The 22,330-nt window shown below is 41.4% G+C and overlaps 3 protein-coding genes across 4 annotated transcripts; all 3 read left to right on the plus strand.

Annotated features, from left to right (window-relative positions):
• Positions 1–3,063: 3,063 nt before the first annotated feature.
• LOC125895370 (CARD- and ANK-containing Inflammasome Adaptor Protein) lies at positions 3,064–7,233 on the plus strand. The gene is made up of 4 exons (XM_049587126.1): positions 3,064–4,228; positions 4,395–4,578; positions 6,177–6,399; positions 6,484–7,233. The coding sequence occupies exons 1-4, from the start codon at positions 3,064–3,066 to the stop codon at positions 7,231–7,233; spliced, it is 2,322 nt and encodes a 773-aa protein (XP_049443083.1).
• Positions 7,234–11,966: 4,733 nt separating this feature from the next.
• Positions 11,967–17,680, plus strand: si:dkey-86e18.1 (uncharacterized protein LOC557342 homolog). 2 transcript variants are annotated; one of them, XM_049588216.1, is made up of 6 exons: positions 11,967–12,085; positions 12,447–12,487; positions 12,565–12,639; positions 12,728–12,917; positions 14,879–15,454; positions 17,547–17,680. In XM_049588216.1, exons 1-5 carry the CDS (start codon positions 12,019–12,021, stop codon positions 15,433–15,435), a joined length of 930 nt encoding a protein of 309 aa, XP_049444173.1. In that variant the 5' UTR covers positions 11,967–12,018; the 3' UTR covers positions 15,436–15,454; positions 17,547–17,680. The 2 variants fall into 2 exon arrangements, with proteins under 2 accessions (XP_049444173.1, XP_049444172.1); XM_049588215.1 differs by lacking the exon at positions 17,547–17,680 and having other exon boundaries at positions 14,879–15,506.
• Positions 15,635–19,506, plus strand: faslg (Fas ligand (TNF superfamily, member 6)). Its single transcript, XM_049588217.1, has 4 exons — positions 15,635–17,792; positions 18,409–18,475; positions 18,579–18,638; positions 18,730–19,506. Exons 1-4 carry the CDS (start codon positions 17,433–17,435, stop codon positions 19,146–19,148), a joined length of 906 nt encoding a protein of 301 aa, XP_049444174.1. The 5' UTR covers positions 15,635–17,432; the 3' UTR covers positions 19,149–19,506.
• The last annotated feature ends 2,824 nt before the right edge of the window (positions 19,507–22,330 follow it).

Raw genomic sequence — 22,330 nt, forward strand, 5'->3', positions numbered from 1 at the left:
TGTGTGACAGAAAAAAAAGTGGGTGTGCCATGTCAGGAGCTCAAACAATAAAACATGTTGCAACATGTTGCAAGAGCTGCTAGTTCCCAGTACCTCAAGGTAAATTCCATTAGTGCTAGTATTGATCCAGGCTAAGTGATTGTGTTTTAGCTGACAGGCCGTGCACTACTGATGGAGGCCAATCTTGCAAACAGGGCTTTAGATGTTCACTTACATGTCTCCGCACACACAGACCTACCTGAAGAGTATAAATATACAACACCTCACATTGTTGTCAGGTGTCGACACTCTGGTACTGAGTCAAAACATGTTGAAATAAGCAATAAATCTCAACTGAAGACATCACTGATCTGACACATAACAACAGGAAAATCACAGGCCATCCTCTGGTGTATTGCACCATGCAGTTATTCAACATTATTTCCTGTTCTGGTGTAAATCAAAAAAGCCCAAACATGTTGAAACAAACTCATAAAGTCTTAGGTCCTGTATTGCAAATGAATAGACATTAGCTACATCATAGCTGACACACTGAATATCACCTAGAAAATAACAGTACTTTCACACTAAAATGTGAAAGTCCATGTGCTTCTGTAGGAGAATATGTTCTTTAAATGATAATATGCTGTAACATCCTCTTTGATAAGGTATCTTAAAGCAACAAATATCAATCAAATGTGATCAATATATTAGCTGCAACATCAAAGAACAAAACACAAGATACTAGTCTCACTGACAGGCCTTTAACTTCAGAGCATTGGGCCAATAGTATGCCTCCATCCATCAGTAAAGCTGGTGAATCCATCCCAATATGATCAGCTTTGACTAGATGAGAAGGATTTCTTTTGTCAAACATGTATGAGGTGAAAACAAAAAAATCCAGGGGCTGTATGCAAATGAAAGTAAAGACGTTTAGCTTATAAACCCAGCAACCTCATTACAGCAGGTGGATGAGGCGGGATCTGTCAGATAGCCTGTGGCACTTGCTCAGGTTATGGGTTTGATGCTGAGCACTCATCAGCCACCAGAGCGTCCTGCTCATAATGAAACACTAGAGGGCGACACAGACTGACTCACTGAGAGATGAAATGAAACGTTGCTGGATTTAAGTCTTCATGTCTCCACTGCTGCAGCTTGTGTTTGCTCATTGCATTAAATAAACACAGTTATGATTTTAATTTCCAAATAAAGAAAACAGGTTATAAAATATAGAGGTCTGAGGGATAACACCTAATACACAATAAAGCTTAAATGTGAAGCAAATGTGCTGCTCTGTCACTGTGTAAATACTGTTTTTGCCTTTTGTTTCTTTCCATTTTTCCTCTTATTTGTTTGTTTTTCTTATATATATATATATATATATATTTCCTTATACACACATGAGGAGGATTTTCATATATTAATGAACATATATTGATGCAAATGCGTCTAATTCAACAGTTTTATCATGATTTATTTATGAACAAATTAAAGTACATTAATTCAAAATCAATTATTATATATGCAATTAAATTATGAACCAACCATAAAAGTTGATCATTTGGAGGCAGGTTTATTCTGATTCCAGACTATATTATTATTTATCATATATGTTATACTATAATAAATACACCTTGGGCTGTTATTTCTCTATAAATCTGCTTTAACCTGTTCGGATTTCATAAATTTGGGGCAGCATGACATCATTCCGGAAAGCGGAGTCCTTTCCTCCCATATAAGGAGAGGGAGCGCTCGGAAGATCTACGTCACGTCGGAGGAGGCGTGTATTACGGGAAGTGAATCGACTCAGTAATCTCTGCATAATACGGTGAGCCCTGAGAAGTTATCCAAGGGGGGACACTGGACAGCCCAAGGGCAAATCAATGAAGAGATTGCAACGGCAGCAAATCGGTGTCCTATTGGCTGTAAAATAAATAAATAAATAAATGCAGATTTTAACATTAAAAATCGCAATGAAAACTCAATATCTCAGTCTAACTGTACATATGTAGTTAATAACTACAAACATGATGCTGTTAAGACTACATAGGAGTAGGCTACTGTTTTATAATTCTAATTCACTGCATTTAATATTACAGCCAACTTTTTATTCCCTTCAATTTGTTCGACAGTTACAGTTGCTGGTTGCTTTGCAGGTTAAGATTTTACAGACAGAATATTTAACCATGAAGTAGAAGAGTCCACAGCAAGTATTATAATGCTGCTCACATGTTATTGCATCAGTTATAATAATTAAATAATATATTTAGATATTGCCTACACTATCAGCCTGTGCATCAGTTTGATTTTTAGAATTAAATCTAGAACTTGTGTTTTTACAGTGCCAAAGTGTTGCTGCATGTACTCAAGAAAATCATCTAAATATTTATTTCACCGCTGACTTAATGTGGCACATTTGACACATACAAATAACTTAAAGAAAATGATGAAGCCCTGCATTGTTTGTAACATTTCAAATGCATTAAAAGAAGCAATGCAGCCCTCTTATGTGCAGTATATCTGCACATTTACCATCAGTCTGTTGTTCCCTGCCATCGCCTGCACCAAGTTATGAGGACTGACAGCACTGTGCACCTGACATGTGCTGCTGAATAACTTTAAATAAAATACCTGGCTCATGTTTTGGAGCAAACTGGCTCAAGCTCATAAAAAACAAGCTTTCACACATGTAGGTGTGTAGGTGTGATTCAGAGATTAGGCAGAATGGGGTTAACCCAGGGAGTGCACCATCTCTGCACCCACACATGGTTAGTCTAGTCTCACACGTACAAGGTTATCCTGGAACCCCATACAAACAGTGTATTATTATTTCAATTACAAACTTTTTCCATGCTGCAGAAATGCTAATGGAAACTAACAATGTCAGCATGTCACATAATCCCACAAAGGGCAGGTTGAGCTGGATGGATCTGTATGTTGAATGGTTTCTGTCTGTATTTTGTTGCTAGGGTGAGGTGTCTCCATTGGCAATAAGGCAGGCTGAGAAAATAAAACCAGAACTTCAAGTTACAACAACAACTTGCAAAAGCTTAAGAAAATCTGTAGTTTCCCAGCGTATTTAAAATGCTCAATATACTCAAAGGCTTTGACGCTCAGGCCGCAGCATCAGCTTGTATCAACCCCTACGCTGTGGATGTAATCCGGGCAAAGAGAAGGGATCTAGTGTATGGGATCTCACATACTGAGGATCTACTGGATCTCCTCGTCACAGAGGGGGTCATGACAGCAGCAAAGAGATCCATCGTCTTGTCCATCAGGACTCGCAAAGATCAAAACTCCAGGGTCCTGGACATCCTGGAGGCCAGAGGTGAAAGGGCATGTCGGATATTCTTTCATCCGTGTCTTATGCTGGCAGAACCCGACCTCTATCAGCAAATCAAGACCTATGTGGGTGGTGTGAATGAGCGTGTTCGAGACACAAGGAGACAGCTGATTGGATATTTGCTGGAGAGGGACCAACAGGGGATGGTTGTCACTCACAAGACTAGCACTTTACTTGTCACCAAAGGAACTAAGAAATTTAGCCGTGAAAGAGAAGACAGAGGCACTGTGGCACTTTTAAAACCAGAGAAGCACAAACCAGAACAAAGTCAATCAGAAAATCTCATCCACATGATTGCAACAGACGGGGAGCTAGTACTGCTACAGGAGCTGTTAGATGACACTGATATTAACACTGTCAATTCAGCCAACGAGACTCTATTACACGTAGCTGCTGAAAATGGTCACCTGCCCATCATTGAGCTCTTGATCCATAAAGGAGCCAGACTGGACCTGCAGGATAATGAAGGTCACACAGCTCTTCACAGAGCAGCCAGAAGGGATCACACTGAGATAGTCGCTGCCCTCATACAAGCTGGGGCCCCTATCTACGCTCAGGATGTAGACGGCAAAACCCCCGTTCACCTGGCAGCGGAAAATGAACACCTGAAATCTGTCAAAGTCCTGGTGAAGGAGGAGGCCAAGCAGTCTGTGAGCCACACACAGGACATGTTTCTTCACACAGCAGCCGTGGAGGATAACTGGAGGCTGGCTGAGCTGCTGCTGCAGAGCGGGGCCGCTGTCAATGCCAGAAACAGCCATAAAAAAGCAGCTCTGTTTTATGCAGTTTCCAGGAACAATGAGAAAACAGTGACTGTCCTTCTAGACGCAGGGGCTGAAGCTGACTATGATGTTATAAATGAAGCCATTAAGCTCAACCAAGAATCAGTTCTCCGTCTGTTGCTTGGTGAGTCTCTTCACAGAAGACTATGATACTTATAATATTATTTCACAGCTTAAAGTATGCTACGTCACCATGCAGCAGACTGCTTTTTTTTTTAGATATGAATAGCACATAAATAAAGCACAAAGCTGCAAACATACGCTCACACTGTGTCTTGTTTGGATCATAGATAACCCCAGAGGAGCTCCGAGTGAAGACACACTGGGCTCTGCTCTCTTCTCAGCTGTTAAACAGAACCGTGATGGAGTGGTGACCACTCTCATAGACAGTGGAGCAAATGTGAATATGTTGGACAAACAAGGCTACACTCCTCTCCTGTTGTCAGCTGAGCTGGGGCACACTGAAGTCTTAAGGTACCTGTCCAACAAGGACTCAGTGTTGTTAAGACACTTACCAGCAGGGGGTGCCAGTTTGAGTGATTGTTGATGTTTACACAAAGTGGCTTTAAATTGTGTTTTTGTTGTATATTTTTTCTGATTTTTGCTCACAGGAAGTGACACACCATGACATGAACAATAACAGAACATAGAAATATATCTAAGTAATATCCGTCACACACAACACATACTATATGACACAAATATGGGGGTATAATCTATATCTATATAGTCTATGTCCACTGCTGCAGCTCTTTCTCTTTACTGGTTATGTCTTTACATGGATCCAATATGACTTTGTTGGTGAGCATAAGCTGCCAGCTTAATTGCTAATAAGTCCATATTTACTCTGAGTCAGTTTTTCAGTTCATTGGCTATTTGCATATCTTAAAGGGAAACACTGCAGAATTTCAATATGTTGTTTCCATGGTCTAGGAAAGTTCAACCAATATTTACATGAGCTTCTCTCTCTTAAAGCCAGAAACCAAGTTGAGCTGCCATCAAATATAAAGTCTGGAGTTGCTGCACAGATAATGAATGGGAGCCTGATTTTCAATTCAATTCAGTTTTATTTATAAAGCCCAATATCACAAATCACAATTTGCCTCAGAGGGCTTTACAGCATACAACATCTCTCTGTCCTTGGACCCTCACAGTGGAAGTGGAAAATGGTAGAAACCTCAGGAAGAGCAACTGAGGAGGGACCCCTCCTTCAGGGCAGACAGATGTCACCTTTGTCCCCTTCTACCTATGCCAGTCCTCAATGCCTATGTGCAGTTTCACATAGATTGACCACGTCAGTGAGTAGAAAAACGTGGGACAGACAGAATGACTGACTGACAGAATGACACACTGACAGTTTCCGTGATTATGTACAGCATACCATACCATGACTTAGTCATACCAAACATTAGAAACAACACCAACATTGGTCCACAGGGGGAGCCACAGCGATCGGTCGCATTTTAGCCATTTTGAAGCATTTTTCTGTTGTTATAGCGCCACCCAGTTGCCAATTAGAGTTAAATTTCTCCAGTCACCTTGAGGCGTCCTGTTCTACATATCTACCAAGTTTAGTAAAAATCCAATCAAAAAATTCAAAATAGTGGAAAATCTATATACCTTTGGCCAATTGATGTAATATTGCTTCATTGGCATCCTCCCATGACCCTCTACCACTGTGCCAAATTTCACATGGATTGACCAAGTCAGTGAGGAGAAGAACGTGGAGGCTGAGTTAGTGACATGCAGTAAAAGGAATGGAAAAGAACCAAAACCTAGAATCCAAGATGAGAGACAGAGAAGGGGCTCAGTTTATCATAGGAGGTCCCTTTTCCTACACCCAAATGAGCTTTTTCTATAGTAGTGTTCTCAGTTCTATATACTGAGAACATTCCCTGGGTGTCATCTATAACTTTGTTCCCCAGTTAATTATCTGTGGAGCAGCTCCAGACTTTGTACCCATGACATCACAAATTTGAGTTTTGGATTTGGGAGAGTTGTTCATGTTAATCATAGAAATAATATATGAATTTATAGTAGTGATTTTTTCCTTTCTTTTTTTTTTATTTCAGAGTGCTGCTAGCCAAACAGGCCAAACTTGATGCTACTTTATCCGACTTGTCTTCAGCGTTGCACCTGGCTGTCCACAGTGGCTCTGTGCCCATAGTGCAGACATTACTGGAAACAGGATTAGAGGCCAACATCGCTGGACCTAAAGCCCAAACCCCTTTACACCTGGCAGCTCAGTGCAACAGGTCAGAATTAGTGGATGTGTTGTTAAGAGCTGGAGCACAGGTAAAAGCAGTTGGTCATTAGTGTCCATTTAGTCGATTTTTCTTAATGTTTCTGGAGACTGAGAGTTGTGTGTCATTTCTTTAGGTGAATGCGGTAGCCCAGGATGGGCTGACCCCTCTGCATGTAGCCAGCCAGCAGGGCCATGCAGACACACTGATCCCACTTCTTCAAGGAAAGGCCGACCCAGGAGTGAAAGACAGGCTGGGGAGGACAGCCTTGCACTGGGCAGCCTCTTCCCAGGGAGAAAACTGTGTGGTAGACTTGCTGCTGTCAGCCAAAGCCAACCCAAACACCACTGATAACGAGAAGAAAACTGCCCTCCACTTCGCTGCTATGGAGGGAAAAGTGGCTGCTGTGACCTCACTGTTGTCCCACAAGGCAAAGGGAGGAGCTAAAGACATGGATGGCTCCACACCTCTTCATTACGCAGCAGCTGGCGGGCATGCTAGTGCAGTATCAGCCCTTCTACAATTACTTAATAACAAAGGCATAGAGGAGAGGAATGCATGGAGGAAAACGCCGCTCCATGGTGCAGCTGAGAGGGGCCACGACAGTGTGGTGGTGCTGCTCCTGGAGGCCGGGGCAAAGATCAACAGCACAGATCAAAGTAAAGACACTCCTCTGCACTGTGCTGTGCGAGGTGGACACCAGGAGGCAGTGAAGAGGCTTGTAAACTGGGGCCAGGCTGGGCTCATGGGACGGCAGAAGACGGCGAGTCTGCAGGCTACAAATAATGTGGGGAAGACACCTCTGCAGGTGGCAGAGAGTGGAGACACCCCAGAACATGAGAGCATTGCTACTTTACTCAAGAGGAAGATGTTTCTTATCAAATAAAGGGAGAGGAGTTTACAGAGCAAACAACAGGAACTGAAAATATAAAGTCAGCTTAATGATTTTTTATCTTATCACAAGTTCAGGGACTCCACTCCATCACTCATTAAAATCACATCTCAAACCTTGCGTCATATCCTGTGAAAGGTATTGAGGACTATTTTTTGCATAATTCATGATAAAAACAAATAAACAAACAAAAAAAGAAATAAAAGCATGAAAGACGCCTTTCTAGTCTTCTGACCAGTGAAAGTGCTTTTACACTTTATATCACATTCACCCATTCACACACTGGTGGCTGAAGCTACCACACAGTGCCACCTGCTACTGAGTAACCATTCACACACTCTCACACACCAGTGGAACAGCCATCAGGAGCAATTCGGGGTTCAGTATTTTGCCCAACATCGACATGCGGACTGGAGGAGCCAAATGTTGGTTGCTTAGGGCTATTAAAGCAAATATATGGTAATAAACCCTCCTTTCCCATGTCCAGAACTCTCTGCGTCAATAACGTTTTTCTTGATATCTGAACCAAATACAACCCCAGTTCTGGAATAAACCTCTTTTTGGTTTAAATGATGACCCAGTGTAAAGAATAAAAATAATGTGACGCTAAAAGTACCCACTCTTTTCTAGTTTAATGTATGACCCAATTGAAATATTAACATGACTTTGTTTGTCAAAATAACCGCATGTTAATGGGCTGAGTCATTTTAAACAAATATCGCTAAATCTGGGTCAAAATAACCCACTGTTTTAGGTGTAATGGGTGGTTTTTGTACTAATGGGTACTACTGAGTAAATTTTTGCCAGCACTGGGGCATTGCCAAGTTGACCTAGTATTGGGTATCACCTTTGACCTGGGCCTGGTATTTTTTGTGTGCTTAAAATGTCTGGTCTTTGGGTCAGCATCATATATATCATATATAGCAGTACAGGAATGAGTCTTTAAAAAACTAGAATTTAATTAGAATTTTTGCACACTCGGTTTCCTTACCTCATAATCAATGTTTTTTTTTTTAATGGCTTTTATGTTAGATGGCTGCCTGTGGTTAACACAGTCTTAAGAGACCTTCCTGTTTTGTTCTACAGCAAATATCATCCCATATTTCACCCTTTATCAACTTAAGATGTGCAAAGATGCAGTTGTGCTAGATGATTGTCTGAGAAAGATAACTCCAGGTGATTCACATAAGCCTTGTGATGTGTTTCTTCCTGTGTGATTGTTAAAGAAAAGACCAACATGGCAAGTGGCTAACAGCGAAACCAAAACCACTGGAGACCCAGAAAGGTCATGGTGGGATTTTTTTTTTCTCTAGTTTTCTGTTTTTCTCAGTTAAGCAACATTTGCAGTTCTTTGAAATTCATTGCATTCCCCTGCATCACGTTTCCATTGTGCTACTCATCATTCAATATCTTTACACAAGAAAAATGGATTGTAAGTATAATACTACTATGTTAAACATGTTTTAAGAGAATGCTACAAAAATGTTGAGCTGACACAGATAGCACACACAGGAATTCTCCCACAGAAATTAAATACCTAAAAGCAACTTCTGTGTAAAGCAAAACCCTGATCTGTATGTTGATATTCATATTGCTGTTGGATTCCATTGTGTGGATGCAGGAAAGTGCCATTGCACTTCCTCTTCAATAGTCCGTTAGAAATCATTACATAGCCTAATGCAGGGGTGTCAAACACATGCCCCGTGGGCCAGAATCAGCCTGCCAAAAGGCCCAGTCCAGCCCACTAGATGACTAAGAGGTGCCAGGTTTCAGGAGCAAGTTAAACAATGTGTTTCCTACTTCATGTAAAATTCTGATGCAGATGCTTTTCCACCCTGACCAGAATACAGCTCTCTATAACAATGCCTACTTACTGTGATCATGTTTTAAGATATTGAACATTGTGCCAAATGTTGTTAATCAGCAGCTTGCATCTGTATCAGGAAATGTGTGGATTAATGCACACGCAATGACAGTGAGAAGTAGACTGAATGTGGAAAATCTGAGACAAACTGTTGATGTTACACTTGTTTTTCTTGAGACATCTCAGGCTGTTGTTCTGTTTAGTAAAAAGATAAACATCTACAAAATGTATGTGTAATTCTTTACACAAAAAAGCGAAAATATTGGAGCTGATGGTACTTACAGGTTATTCTCCAATGGTGTAATTGCTCCGGCCCATCAGAGGTTACATTGAGCTGAATGTGGCCCATGAACTAAAATGAGTTTGACACCCTGAGGTTTAAAGGGACAGTTCACCCCAAAATCACATATTTTTGCTATGCTATTGTTGCTCTATTGATCATCCTAAATTGATTTGGTGTTGCTGAGTGGTGAAGATATCAGGCATGAAGATGTCCGCATTTTCTCTAATATTATGGGACCGAATGGCACTCCACTTGTGGTGCTCAAAGCGCCAAAAAAAAAAAAATAAAACAAGAGAAACTAGCAATAGCCCCTCTTCTTTCAGCATTGGCAGTATAAAAACAAAATCAGGGAGTGCGGCAAAATGCCGCCTACCTACTTTTGTTTATACAGAATGTGCCTTTTTCGGGGCAATGGGGGGCGTGAGCAAGTAACAAAACATGTAGCTCAGTGTGTGACGTAAACAGTGACGTGGGAGGGAAGCCGCGGCTGGTCAGTCCTTCGGCGATTCTCTCGTAAGTCGGCCCGTCCTTCACCGTCCCCGTCATCTGACGGTTAATGGCCTCTTCGTTTGCGAGAACAAGGAGGGCGCACAATTCCTTGTCTCCCCAGTTGCTCATCTTTACAGTGTCTGTCAGGTTTGTGTTTCCCTCTTGCGACTAGCTGCTCGCTAATTCCTGCTATCAGCTCGGATCAACTCGCCAATCCGGCTCTGTGTGTCTAAACGCTCACAGCTTGCTGGCAAAACGGCCCAACATTTGTGGAAATTCTGGCAGTGTAAAAGGGACTAATGTTTCTTTCCAGAAATCATGATATGCTCTTGACAGAGATCTAAGACAAGTAAACATTAATGGTGTTCTCCTCGGCTGAGCTGTAAAGTGAGCTAGCTCATGCTCGCCTCCTGATTCAGACTATCACAGGGCTGACACACAGAGACAGACAAATTCACACTCACATTCACACCTATGGACAATTTAGAGTCACCAATTAATCTGACGTGCATATGTGGGAGGAAGCCAGAGCGCCCAGAGAAAACCCATGCTGTCACAGGAAGAACATGCAAACTCTGCACAGAGTGGCCCCCCACTCTGGGTTTAAACCAAAAACCCTCTTGATGTGAGGCAAAAATGCTGTGCAGACCAGCATGCTCACGTTCCTCTTTAAATCTCTCCTAAGAACATTATTAAAGGAGAAGTCTGGTATTTTGCACTTTGAGCATAATTTCTGGGTTGTTTAATTCAATTCAATTTTATTTATACAGCCCAATATCACAAATCACAATTTGCCTCACAGGGCTTTACAGCATACGACATCCCTCTGTCCTTATGACCCTCACAGCGGATAAGGAAAAACTCCCCAAAAAAACCCTTTAACAGGGAAAAAAAACGGTAGAAACCTCAGGAAGAGCAACTGAGGAGGGATCCCTCTTCCAGGACGGACAGACGTGCAATAGATGTCGTACAGAACAGATCAGCATAATAAATTAACAGTAATCCACATGACACAATGAGACAGAGAGAGAGAGAGAGAGAGAGAGAGAGAGAGAGAGAGAGAGAGAGAGATGCAGGTAATGACAGTATCTTACAACAACATTAATGAAAGTAATAATATTATAGTTATAGTTCTGGCTACTGTGGTACAATATGTTGAAAGTATGTATTAATATCTGGCAGTATACATGTGTGACAATAGTTGTGTATAATAACAGTAGAAGTATGACTAATGACTAATGATGGCAGCAGCAGCAGCAGCAGCAGCAGGAGGCATCTGGCAGGACCACGGCAGCAGCACAACCACACACGTCACGCTGTCCAGGCACCGCTGTGATATGAGTTAATCTGAGAGACAGTGGAGCACAAAGGCTCCGGAGAAGAAGCCGAGTTAGGATGAAACAGAGTGGCTCAGACCAAAATAGTGACAATTGCTAATTTTCGGAGAATATGGCTTTCCCTGCCTGGCTTAACACTGCTGCCTATGGCCATGTGTGAACCTGTCCAGAAACCACCGTGAACGTTCGTGTTCAAAGCCATGAAAGTCACCGAGTGCTCAGTGGTGTTCGCTGATGTTCTGACATAACAATCGTAGCAAAATTAGTCACTATTTTGGTCTTAACTACTCTATTTCATCATAAACAACCCAGAAATGGAGCCCAAAGTGCAAAATACCAGACTTCTCCTTTAATAAGTGCACTTTCTCAGGGTTTGTGGCCTGAATTCACTTTTATCTGTAAAGTCAGTTATTTAAACCTTTATATATACACAACGGCTTCCTCTTAATCATTTATTGTAGTGATTATTTCAGTTATTATTTTACATTATTTCATTTTACTTCTTTTACTTTTCCTCATATGTAGATCATTTTGCTCAGTGTTGTTGTTTAACTTTTAAATAGTGTTTTTCTTTTGTCAAAGAAAGCACTTTGTACGTTTGTTTTGTTGTGCTATATAAATAAAGATTTATTATTATTATTATTATCATTATTATTATTATTATTATTATTATGACGCTGGGAGTTGCTCCACTGATTTTGAGTTGCTGTCATGTGATGTCAATGTCACGTGACAGTTACTGTTTATCACGTGACATTGTTCATTATGAGCCGTGGTGTCGCAGAATCTCTGGGGTGAAGTCCAAAATGGCTCGAAACGAGGAGAAACAACAAGGGAAGCTGAACAGACTTTGGCTCCAGAAAGAGAGAGAAGGTAAGCAGCTTGCAGCCATGACATACTGTGTTATTTAATTAATGTTTAATTAATATTTAGCCGATAAAAGCACCCTGCTGCACGGACAGCTAGCTTAAACTATTAGCTAGAGTGATGCTAAGTCAGCTATTAGATCAACGTTCACTCTTTGTGGTTGCAATGAAAGCAAGAGGATAATATAAGGTGGTAGATAAGGTAAGGTAAGATAAGGTAGTTGTTGTAAGTAATATTCAAAGCTTTTCATTCTTTCCTTACAGTCCTGCTTTTGTCTCCTTAAGAATCATTCACCATGTCACTCACAGTACATGCTGAGCTCCTTCAGGCACCTACACTAATGTCTCCTTCATTATATCATTAACAGAGGGACGCCTCAAAGATGGACACCAACGGAGACCCAAGCTGGTAATGAATGAGTAATACATTGTTATCAGTTTAACACTTCACCTCACTTGCTTCAGCTAACACACTTTTCTTTACAGTCAACTCTTAATTCCGCCTCCTCAGTGAAAAAATGGATCCCCAGCATCAAGAATGATATAGAGTATTATCTGCAGGTATGTAAATTGTTTCTTACAGTCTTGGTTGTACAGAGATCACACTGACTTCCTTGTCTGAAGTTGAATGATTTTTTTCTCCTCCCAGCAATCCCAGTTGCCCCATTACCCGGAGAGGAAGATAGCTGAGTTCCAGCTGCACATCGAAGCTTTAGAAAGAGAGTACAAAAGCTTTATCGCCAAACTACGAGTTCTTGACCCCGCCTGCAAACACAAGCCCTGGACTCCTCGAGCGTACTGCAAGAGGAGAGCAGACACGCAAGACGCTCCAAGAATCGGTCAGTGTGTCAAAGGTTATGACTCATCTCTCACACACAGTAAAAGCATGTGTTCGTATAGCAAACAGTGTCTTGAGATATATTTCAATCACCATCCTGGTTTGACTCTCAAAAGAAAATTCTATTAAGAATGTTAGCTAAAATAAAGGTGAGGATTGTATATCAGGACAGCACATTGCAAGGCAGCTGGGACAGATCCATGTCCAGGTTTAACCAGATGTAGCATGGTCAAATATCCCGTCAAGGATGTAGATAGAAATGGGAATAGTTAGGCAAAGTCCCTCCCCTTCTGATGGACCGCCATGAGACATAATTTCAGAAAAAATACGTATGGTAGTAGGGCTGCAACTAACGATTATTGTTAACTAATCTGTTGATTATTTCTTAGTTTAGCCGACTAATCATTTTATCGAAAAATGTGTTAAAATGTTGAAAAATGTCGGTCTGTCTCTCCCAAACCCCAAAATGATGTCATCTAAAGTCTTGTTTCGTACTCACGCCAAAGGGTTTTAGTTCACCGTCATGGGAGAGTGTGTAAAGCTGCCAATATTTGAACATAAGAAGCTGCAATAAGAGTATTTTGGGGTACTTTTATTGTACTTTTCTATGAAAAATGACTCAAACCGATTATTTAAATAGTCGATTAGTCATCGTTGCAGCGCTATATGGTAGATAATGGTGAGAGACAAATAATTGTTAGATCCTGTTTGACTTGTGCCATGAATTACACACATGATGGTTGTCAATTTAAAACATATTTTTGCAAGACAAGAAAGTTGCAGTTTGTTGTAAAAATTCTGAATACGTAATTAAGACAGGCCCCTAGGAAGTGTGCCACGCTATGAAGACCGTTATCTCAGTGACCAGACAGTGGAATTATGTCCGTCACAAGATGTCATGTGCTCCAAAAGACTTTTTCTAATAGACTTTTGTGGCAAAAGCAACATCTGCAAATCAGTGGTTGCATCTTTTTGAGCATCACCACCGACGCAAATGATTCATTTTACAATCAGAATTTGATCCATTTGGTCTGATAACATTTGGAAAGGCTAGACGAACCGCAGCATTGAATAATTTTATCCCCATTTAAGCTAATTAAGCACTACACCTGAAGTAGCTCATTCAGCGAAAGTCTGTAGTGCACCTGCTCTGCTTTTTTTTAGTTTCATGAGCCACCGAGCAACTTTTATAGGAACAGGCCCCCTCCTCCAACGCTATATCCATTTCTCTTCATACATCCAGGAATTACAAAGACTACACATGTTGCGTAGGTGACGTCACACCTTTCTTTGTTGCTGAAGCTATGGCGCCTGTGTGTTTTGTATCAGGATATACTCACACGGGCAACAGGTCTTGCTTGTTTTTTGCTGCCTGGCACATAAAAAGATCAGGAGTCGCTGGATAAAGCACAGCAGGTAAGATAACATTACATGTATGTGTGGAACATAGCTAAGTTACCTGGTTAGCTAGCTGATGTAGGTGACGTATATTGTGCGAGAAGTGTACTTCACTGAGCAGTTTTACACGAAACTAAATGGTGCTATGACACACCTACAACAAACTGCGGCTTTCGTAACTGTTTCTAAGAATTAAGAACTAAGAATTGTTCGTTTTCGTTACCTTGGAATAAGATGTTTATGTCAAGGCATGCAGAGCAAGTCCTCCTCCATGGAGCCTGCCATGTTGTTGATTGACACATCAACCACTGGCTTTAGATAGGACCTTCTGTGTTTTTGCGTAGGCCACCATAGTTCTCTGACACACTTGGCACACAGGAGGAGTGTGAGTGCTGCCACCTCAATGCTAGATGCCACTAAATCCCACACATGGACCTTTAAAAACTGCATATTTTTTACATTATATACTGCTTCTATCTCAGATTTCTTTTTGAGTGAGCTATTCCTTCAAGGCACTAACATCGGACCATTCATGCCTCTGTGTATCTTCACTTTCATTTACAGTTAAAAACCCGCGGCCCTGTGAGCCACATGACGGCAGCAGTCAGTTGAGCGAAGGTGAGAGTGATTTGACCAGCAACAAAACCTCAGCCCCTGAGAGACAGGGACCTCCCAGCCATTCAGAGACCAAGTTTTACACTCCCCTCCCCACCAACCCAATCTCAGAATCTTCAGAGGCAGTGTGTGCACACCAGGACCGGCCCCTCGCCTTTGACCAAACAAAGCTGGCGGTGGCGGCTGCTGCGTTCAGAGGGCCGTCAGTTCAACGAGGCTCCTCTCAAACACAGAGTCTAGCCAGGGTGCTGCAGTCCGGCCTTCCAAACCTTGTTAACGCTTCATTAAAGCAAACATTTTCAACCCACAGCACAGATGCACAGAACGATGGCAATGCAACGGTGGGATCTGAACAGAAAAGTGTCGTTCAAGATCGTAAGTCAGACTGTGAAGCAGCAGAAAGGATACATGGGAAATCATCCAGCACTGGGACAGAAGAAGAGAGGACAGGTCATGTCCTGGGACTAGATTGTTACTCTTCTTCTGATGAGGAGTGTGACACATGATGCTGTTTGATCATGAAATGTAATGGTCCCTATTTCTCTACATCTTAATTACAGTGAAGTGTTTTATGAAACCTGTTGATGCGCTGTGTTCATTCAAAAGCTTCGTAAGTGGTGGCTTGTGGAGACAAAATATATTTTTATATTGTTTTCGAATGTCAGCATGAGCTAACTCTGTCATTCTAGATAGGATATTTCATTTATTCTTTTAGTCATGTGAATCACAATTTCTCAATATGAAAATGGTATACAGAGGCTGAATATTGAAACTTTGCTCATAAGAGCTGCCGCGTAAGGAAAAAGGTACGCTTGCAAGACAGAAATGAGAAATGTCATTCATTTCAGGCTGAGATTCATTAGAATTTTCTACTCTATTTTGTAATCAGTCATCACAACCACAACTACCTCCATTATGCAACAGAAAGAAGGGAGACTGTGAGAAACATACGGTAATCGATAGAGATACTTGCTGACTCAGTGAAACATTTTAGTCTCCTTGTCTGGTTTTATTAACTGGAGCAGCAACGGTACAGAAAACGACCTGGTTAGACCCCAAACCCCCACCCTCCCACTTAACCCACTCTTTTCTGCCACTGCTGCTACTGCTGCTGCTGCGAGGACCGCTTTCAGCATGACACTTCTGGGAAACAGACACATCAGCCTGTAGAGTGCAGACACCCTGTACATTTTATGGTTAAGCTTGACGTAGTTACCCTTTTAGTTAGTGCTCTGTATGCAGACTGCAAGGTGAGTTTCCCTTCGTCTCTGCACGGGATGGAAATGAAACTTTTGCAACAGTGGACAAAGCAGAGGCCTGAGAGCTTACTTTGCTGGTGCCACATCATGCAAAAAAAAAAAAAACTTTTACGCAATATAAAAAATTGGTTTGGCTTCACAGTTGATGTAAATCATAAGGAATCTGAAGTTTCACTGCTGCAGCAGCCTCCCCTGTACGGCTGCATAAGTTCCCATCTATGTGGTCGGAAAAGTGCCCACCAAAGCCCACTGACGGCGCTTATTAATATTCATCGGCAGTTTTTCTTTATTAATCAACTGATAAGAACTGATGTCTTTGGAAACTGATGCAACCACAATAAAAGAGCAGCACCAGTTGCCTATATCCTCCAGATGTGGCAGAGAGACCACAATGGTATTAAGTCATTAAGTGGGGAGGAAAGCAGTGTGTACATGTTCAGCTTTCCTGTAAGTGCATCTATGAGGTATCACTTGGGGTTAATTCTCACCCCTCTAAAGTATTGCTGTCTCTCACTACCAGCTTTTCTCAAGCAGGAAACAGAAACATGTCCTTTTCATGTGGCAGCAGTTTCTTCCCACCAAGAATACACCGTGTGCTACTGAAACTGCTGTCTCACTGTTTACTAACACACTGTGTCTCATAAAGACTGGCAGAATAATAATACACTTTAATAGTAATGCTCTTTTAAATGGGTTGAATATTAAAGATGATGTTCAGAATCAGAGCATGGTTCAGATGTGAAGAAGTGCAGTGACATCACAGAGAAATCCCCATCAGTGTTAAAAAGTATGTTACCTGGGTCACAAAAACTTGTTGCGCTGCATAAGAAATGCTTGGCAGGTGACTGTGTTCGTGGTTGCTCAGTCTTTCCTTTCGTGGAATTTGTGAAAAGCTCTATTTCTGATGACTTGATGGTGGTTAGTGAGGTTACGGGTCAGCTGAAGCCTTGAGCTTCTGTTCCCTTCACACTAACAGTCCTCTGTGTGCTCTGTGCAAAGACAGCACCCAAACTGTGTCTTTAAGTTCAGTAAAGTTCTGTAGTTTCAAGTACAAACCATGCAGTAAGTCCTTATTAATGCTGTGCTGCAGTGCAGACCGGAGGAGGGGAACAGATTGATACTTTCTTGACATGTATAAGTTAATGAGAAGTGATGTGCACTTGTCTTCAGTCCATAGTTGGTGTGGGAGGGGTTTGTGGGTGGTGAGTGACAGCTGAAGCTTTTTTTTTTTTTTTAAGACAGAGATGCTCAGACAAAAGTACACACCTCTTTCATGCAGAGGCGACAGACACACACACACTTTGTCTTACAGCAGGACCTGCACCATGAGCTGTGATCAGAGCTATCCGTTCCCACAGGTGTTCCTCGTGGATGGAGGTGGAGGTCAGCAGCGCTCTGCCCACCCACCGGGTCTCATACCCTGCTGGTCCTTCCCGCCGGCCCAGGAGAGGGTGAGGAGCCGTGAGAAAAGTCGGGGCTGCATGGGAGTCAGCCCCAGTCTGGCTACAGTGGTGCTGTTGCTGTTCCTGCTGGTGTTTGCAGCCCTGGGGTTCCAAGCCTACCAGATTGAAAGAATGAAGGACAAGCTGAAGGACATGAAACTGGTAAGGGAGCACTGTGAATATGGAGTGACAATAAGAAAGCATAGAAGAGTGGTTTGAAATTTAGTAAGTGAGAGTGTGGAGATATATGATTTTGAGGCTGTGAAACTGACCACAGTGTAGAAAGTCAAGAAATAGTGAAGTGATGACTCTGTGCAAAGTACTGAAGTAATAATTGTGCAGTGGTTGCAAAGATATAATGCCAATAGGAATAGTATTGTTTTGTGTAGAATATTGCTTCTTGTGTAGTTTTAATGGGGCAAGGCTACAAATTAAAAAAAAAAAAAGGTGTCACTTCTCCCGCCTTTGCATGGAAAGGAGGTGACAGAAAGGCGTAAGGTGGGAGAGTGGAACACAGGGCTGGAAAGTTAACACTGCAAAGTTTAGTAATTGATTCACCTTTTTTTTGCCACCACTTGAGGGGTTATTATACTTCACCTCTGCTCTGACATTTAAAAATGCAAACCAAGGACTTAATCGCACCATCTGTGGTCACTGGTCCGAAGAGACAGGATATCCTCTCTATAACTTGTGCTCTGAGAGTGCTTCGAGAAGAAAGCACAAGTGTCTGTGTGATGTGGTATTGAGATTTCTCTGTTTCTCTTTCGTGTCACTAAAGGAAAAATCCATAACTACCGTGAAACCACTGGCGCATAATGAGTTCAATGCACCTGAGAAGCAAATTGGTAAATATAAACACCTCTCACGACACGTAAATTACTCCCAGTAAGATGTTCCCAGTGAATTCAAAGAAGAGGTGATGTGACTCTAATCTGACGGTTGTTGCAGGTCATAATCATGAGATGAAAAGAGAGGAGGAAGAAGACAGGACTGCAGCACATGTGATAGGTAATATAATATTAAAAAATGCAACCTATACTCTGAATCTCTATCTTAACATCCAGCTGAAAGAGGTAACATCATTCCTCTTTTCTTGCAGGGCGCATTGAAAGTGTAACATTCCCAAAGACTTTGCGATGGAATTGGAAGACAGGTCAGGCGTTCATATCTGGAGCAGTGGCTTACAGGCCTGAAGATGGTGCCCTGCAAGTAAACCAGACTGGACTCTACCACATTTACTCTCGAGTGGAGTTGCTCTTTAGGGGCTGCTCCCCCACATCCTCTTTCGATCACACTGTGTTTGTGAGGAGAGTGGGGCACACCTCACCCCTGACCCTGATGGTGGCCCACAGAGCAGGTTTCTGCTCTCAGCAGCTGGTACACTCCTGGACCACAGAGAGTTACCTCGGCTCTGCCCTGCAGCTGCAGAAATCTGACAGAGTTTTTGTGAATGTATCTCACCCCACCCTTCTTAGTCACACACATTACGCCAACTTCTTTGGTCTCTACAAGATCTAAAGGCTTTGTGTCTTAGTGTAGAAATTTTACCCAATGAAAGAATGTAAACTGGTCAGAGTCTCTTAGTCTGACTCATCACTTTGATGGCTGAGATGAATGTGATTGCTGTAACTGCTGCACTGAACAGCATAATACGAAACAGCTTTAAAATTAGTAGCGAAATTCTTAGAGGCAGTCTCCACACAAATGCATAAACAAATATTGTGCCTTTTATAAATGTTGAGAGAGTCAGTTAACACTAACACTAGTTTAGGTGTAGCAGTTTTAAAATATTTATTTTAGTGTTGATCTGACATGTATGATGTCTAAATGTGTAAGAACGTGTTATGTAATGGTTGTTGGAAGTAAATAAAGATAATTTAAGCAGTTTTATTTGGTGAAACAGAGTATTGCTCATCTGTCATGTAACACACCCACACGAGTTTTGTTCATGACCACTGGAAAGTATTTAGATACAGACACCAACTCAAATGTGGTTTTGCTCCTGATGATGAACTTGATTTCCATATATTCCACGGAGGTGCAGCAGAAGTCTAGCTTGGTGTTTTGAAAGATACGGTTAAACTCTCCAAAGCAGTAGTTATCTCATGTAGGCACAAAAAACAATCTGGGTATTAAAAAGCTGAAAATGAAGCTTACAGATGACAGTGCAGTGCACTTGCATCGTTGCAGTTTTCTCTCGCAGCTTTAACACCCTCATTGTGCTGTGTATAGTACACCACAAACATTCATGTTCACGCAATGTGTGTGAAAAGACGTGCAGGCTGGGCACAGATGTGGAGAGAAGACAGGGGCAGGTTTGACGTGTGTTTCCTTCCTGTGTGAACTTCATGAGGGTCCTGCTTGTGCGCACATTGATTTTTGTGAAAGAGTTCATGCTTCCTTTAATAGTTACAGTTTACAGTTCATTTCTGTCTGCAGACCCGGAGTGCCTGGTAACAAGAGCAGAATACTTCTTTTTAACACAGACAAAGTTACGTGTTTTAGTCATTTCGGCCTAAACCACAAGGTCCCCACTGAATTTCAGTGGTTACTGATCAACAGAAACAAAAAAAGACCCCTTGTGTTCTCTTTCCCATCAGCATGTTACTACAGCAAGTTGATTCATGAGTGATATCGTGTAAAGGTGACCTGTGTTCATGCCTTTCAAGAGGGAAAAAAAAGCAACATTTCACAAAACATATCAACGGTTAATTTGTTATGTGAAGCTTTACTCAGTTATCGTGACACCCTTTTTCAGTAGAACCACGGATGTGAGAGTGTTCAGGGTTTTATTTAGCAACTTTAATAACATAACTCAGTCTGAACACTTCGTCTGCAATCGACGGACTTGTGGTTGCATCTTGTTCCGATCACTTTTTACTCATCACAATACTGGCTGTTTAAAGTGAGACCCTACCACAGATCTTTCTTTTGACTCAAAATTTATCACCTCACTTAAAAAGGGGGCTGTAAAAACTTGTTTTGTATCTGTTTCCATTTCAGTCAGCCTGAAACAGCACCCTGTCAAGCGTGTTGCAATCAGACGAGGCGGCATGGCAATCCTCTTATATCGATTTTGATAATAATGGTCATTTTTGTATGCTGTGCCAGGATGAAATGTGCAGTGTTCCATGTGAGTAACACTCATTATTCATGGACATTTCAATTTAGCATTTTGATGATTTCTTTTTTTTCACCCTTCCTCTTAATTAGAATACAGTAATTTATGTTTTTCTATGATCCCACCTGTGCACGCTGTAAGTTTCTATAGTGTATGTCCATTTGAAACTGAAGTGAAGCCAGTGGATAAAGATGTAAATAAGCACTTAACTTACGCAGACCATTTGAAGGCCAGACCAAATGTTGCAAGGCAGGTTGTTTACTGCAGAAGTTAAAAACCACACAGCGAGATAAAGTTAAGATAGCATGATTAGAGAGAACTGTTTGGTTACTTCACAAGATATGCACTGAAGCTTCATAAACCACTAAATGGAAGGTGAAATATCCGGTTAAGCAATCACTTCAGCGTCTAATCATGACATATAAATGCTTATGTGACATTTGCACAAAAGTTAAAGCCACGATTCATAATAGAGAAGCTCATGTTTGCTACAGGCGTGAACTTGGAGTTGAAACACTGGTTTAGAGGGTGTGAGTGGGCATTTTTTCAGGTCTATCTTAAAGCAATACTGACATATGTACATTCAAAGGGTTACTGGTTGCTGTAGTTGTTTCTCATGTCCCTATACTGGCCGTGAAGTGATCCCTTACTAATAGAAATCCAATGGAAGAGTTTGAGGTTGTTTTTCTGTGACAAATAAAAATCAAACAAATCTAATATGATATAATAAAGAGGGATTTGTATTTCTGAAAACAAACTTTCTAAGATATGCACTCATACTAACAGCAGTTGAACTAGAATGTATTCTACTTCTTACATTGGAATTTTGCTATTAAATTGGACTTGAAAATTTTGAACCCATCATTTAAAGTTAAAATTTTGCTTCAAAACTGAGGTATTTCCTGTATATATCTCGCTATATTTTTTAGATATTATTTGTGTAATGTGTAATGTTGAAGAAGCCAGCTCTTGCGCTTCATCAGGACTGTGTGGGTATGGATTCATCAGATATGACAATGGCCAGACAACCCACCAACTGTCATCAAACTCTGACTCAAATCCATCACCATTTTCCAACCAAACTCAACCCGCTTGAAACCAACAAGAACACATCAAAGACCAAAAAAAACAAACAAACAGAAATATTGAATAATCTGGAATTAGCAAAAAGAAAGAGATCTAACTGTGGCAGAAAATAATATGTTAACAGTTCTTGTGGGATCCAATACTTGTAATAAGAAGGTGATTCGGCCTTTAAAGGAATCTCAATGCTACATCATATACAGTGATATTTTGGACAATGGTGTACTGTCATGGTAATCATCAGTGCTATATCGTAGGCAACTGGACTGGCTTGTGTTTCTTGAAGACGTTCCAAGAAGCTTCTTCAGTTTTACATGACTGGTACAGAGTTGCAGGCTTTAAACCCTGTGTGTGTGTGAACCCTTACGGAGTCGTAGGGGTCACATGTGAGCTCTTAGTTTCAGAGTCGTTAAGGTTGCGGATGAGAGGCGAAACGTCTTCAAGAAACGCCAGCAAGTTCAGCTGCCTACGATATAGCACTTACGAATGGCGTACT

This window comes from Epinephelus fuscoguttatus, linkage group LG10 (genome assembly GCF_011397635.1).
Source record: "Epinephelus fuscoguttatus linkage group LG10, E.fuscoguttatus.final_Chr_v1".
Classification (NCBI taxonomy): domain Eukaryota; kingdom Metazoa; phylum Chordata; class Actinopteri; order Perciformes; family Serranidae; genus Epinephelus; species Epinephelus fuscoguttatus.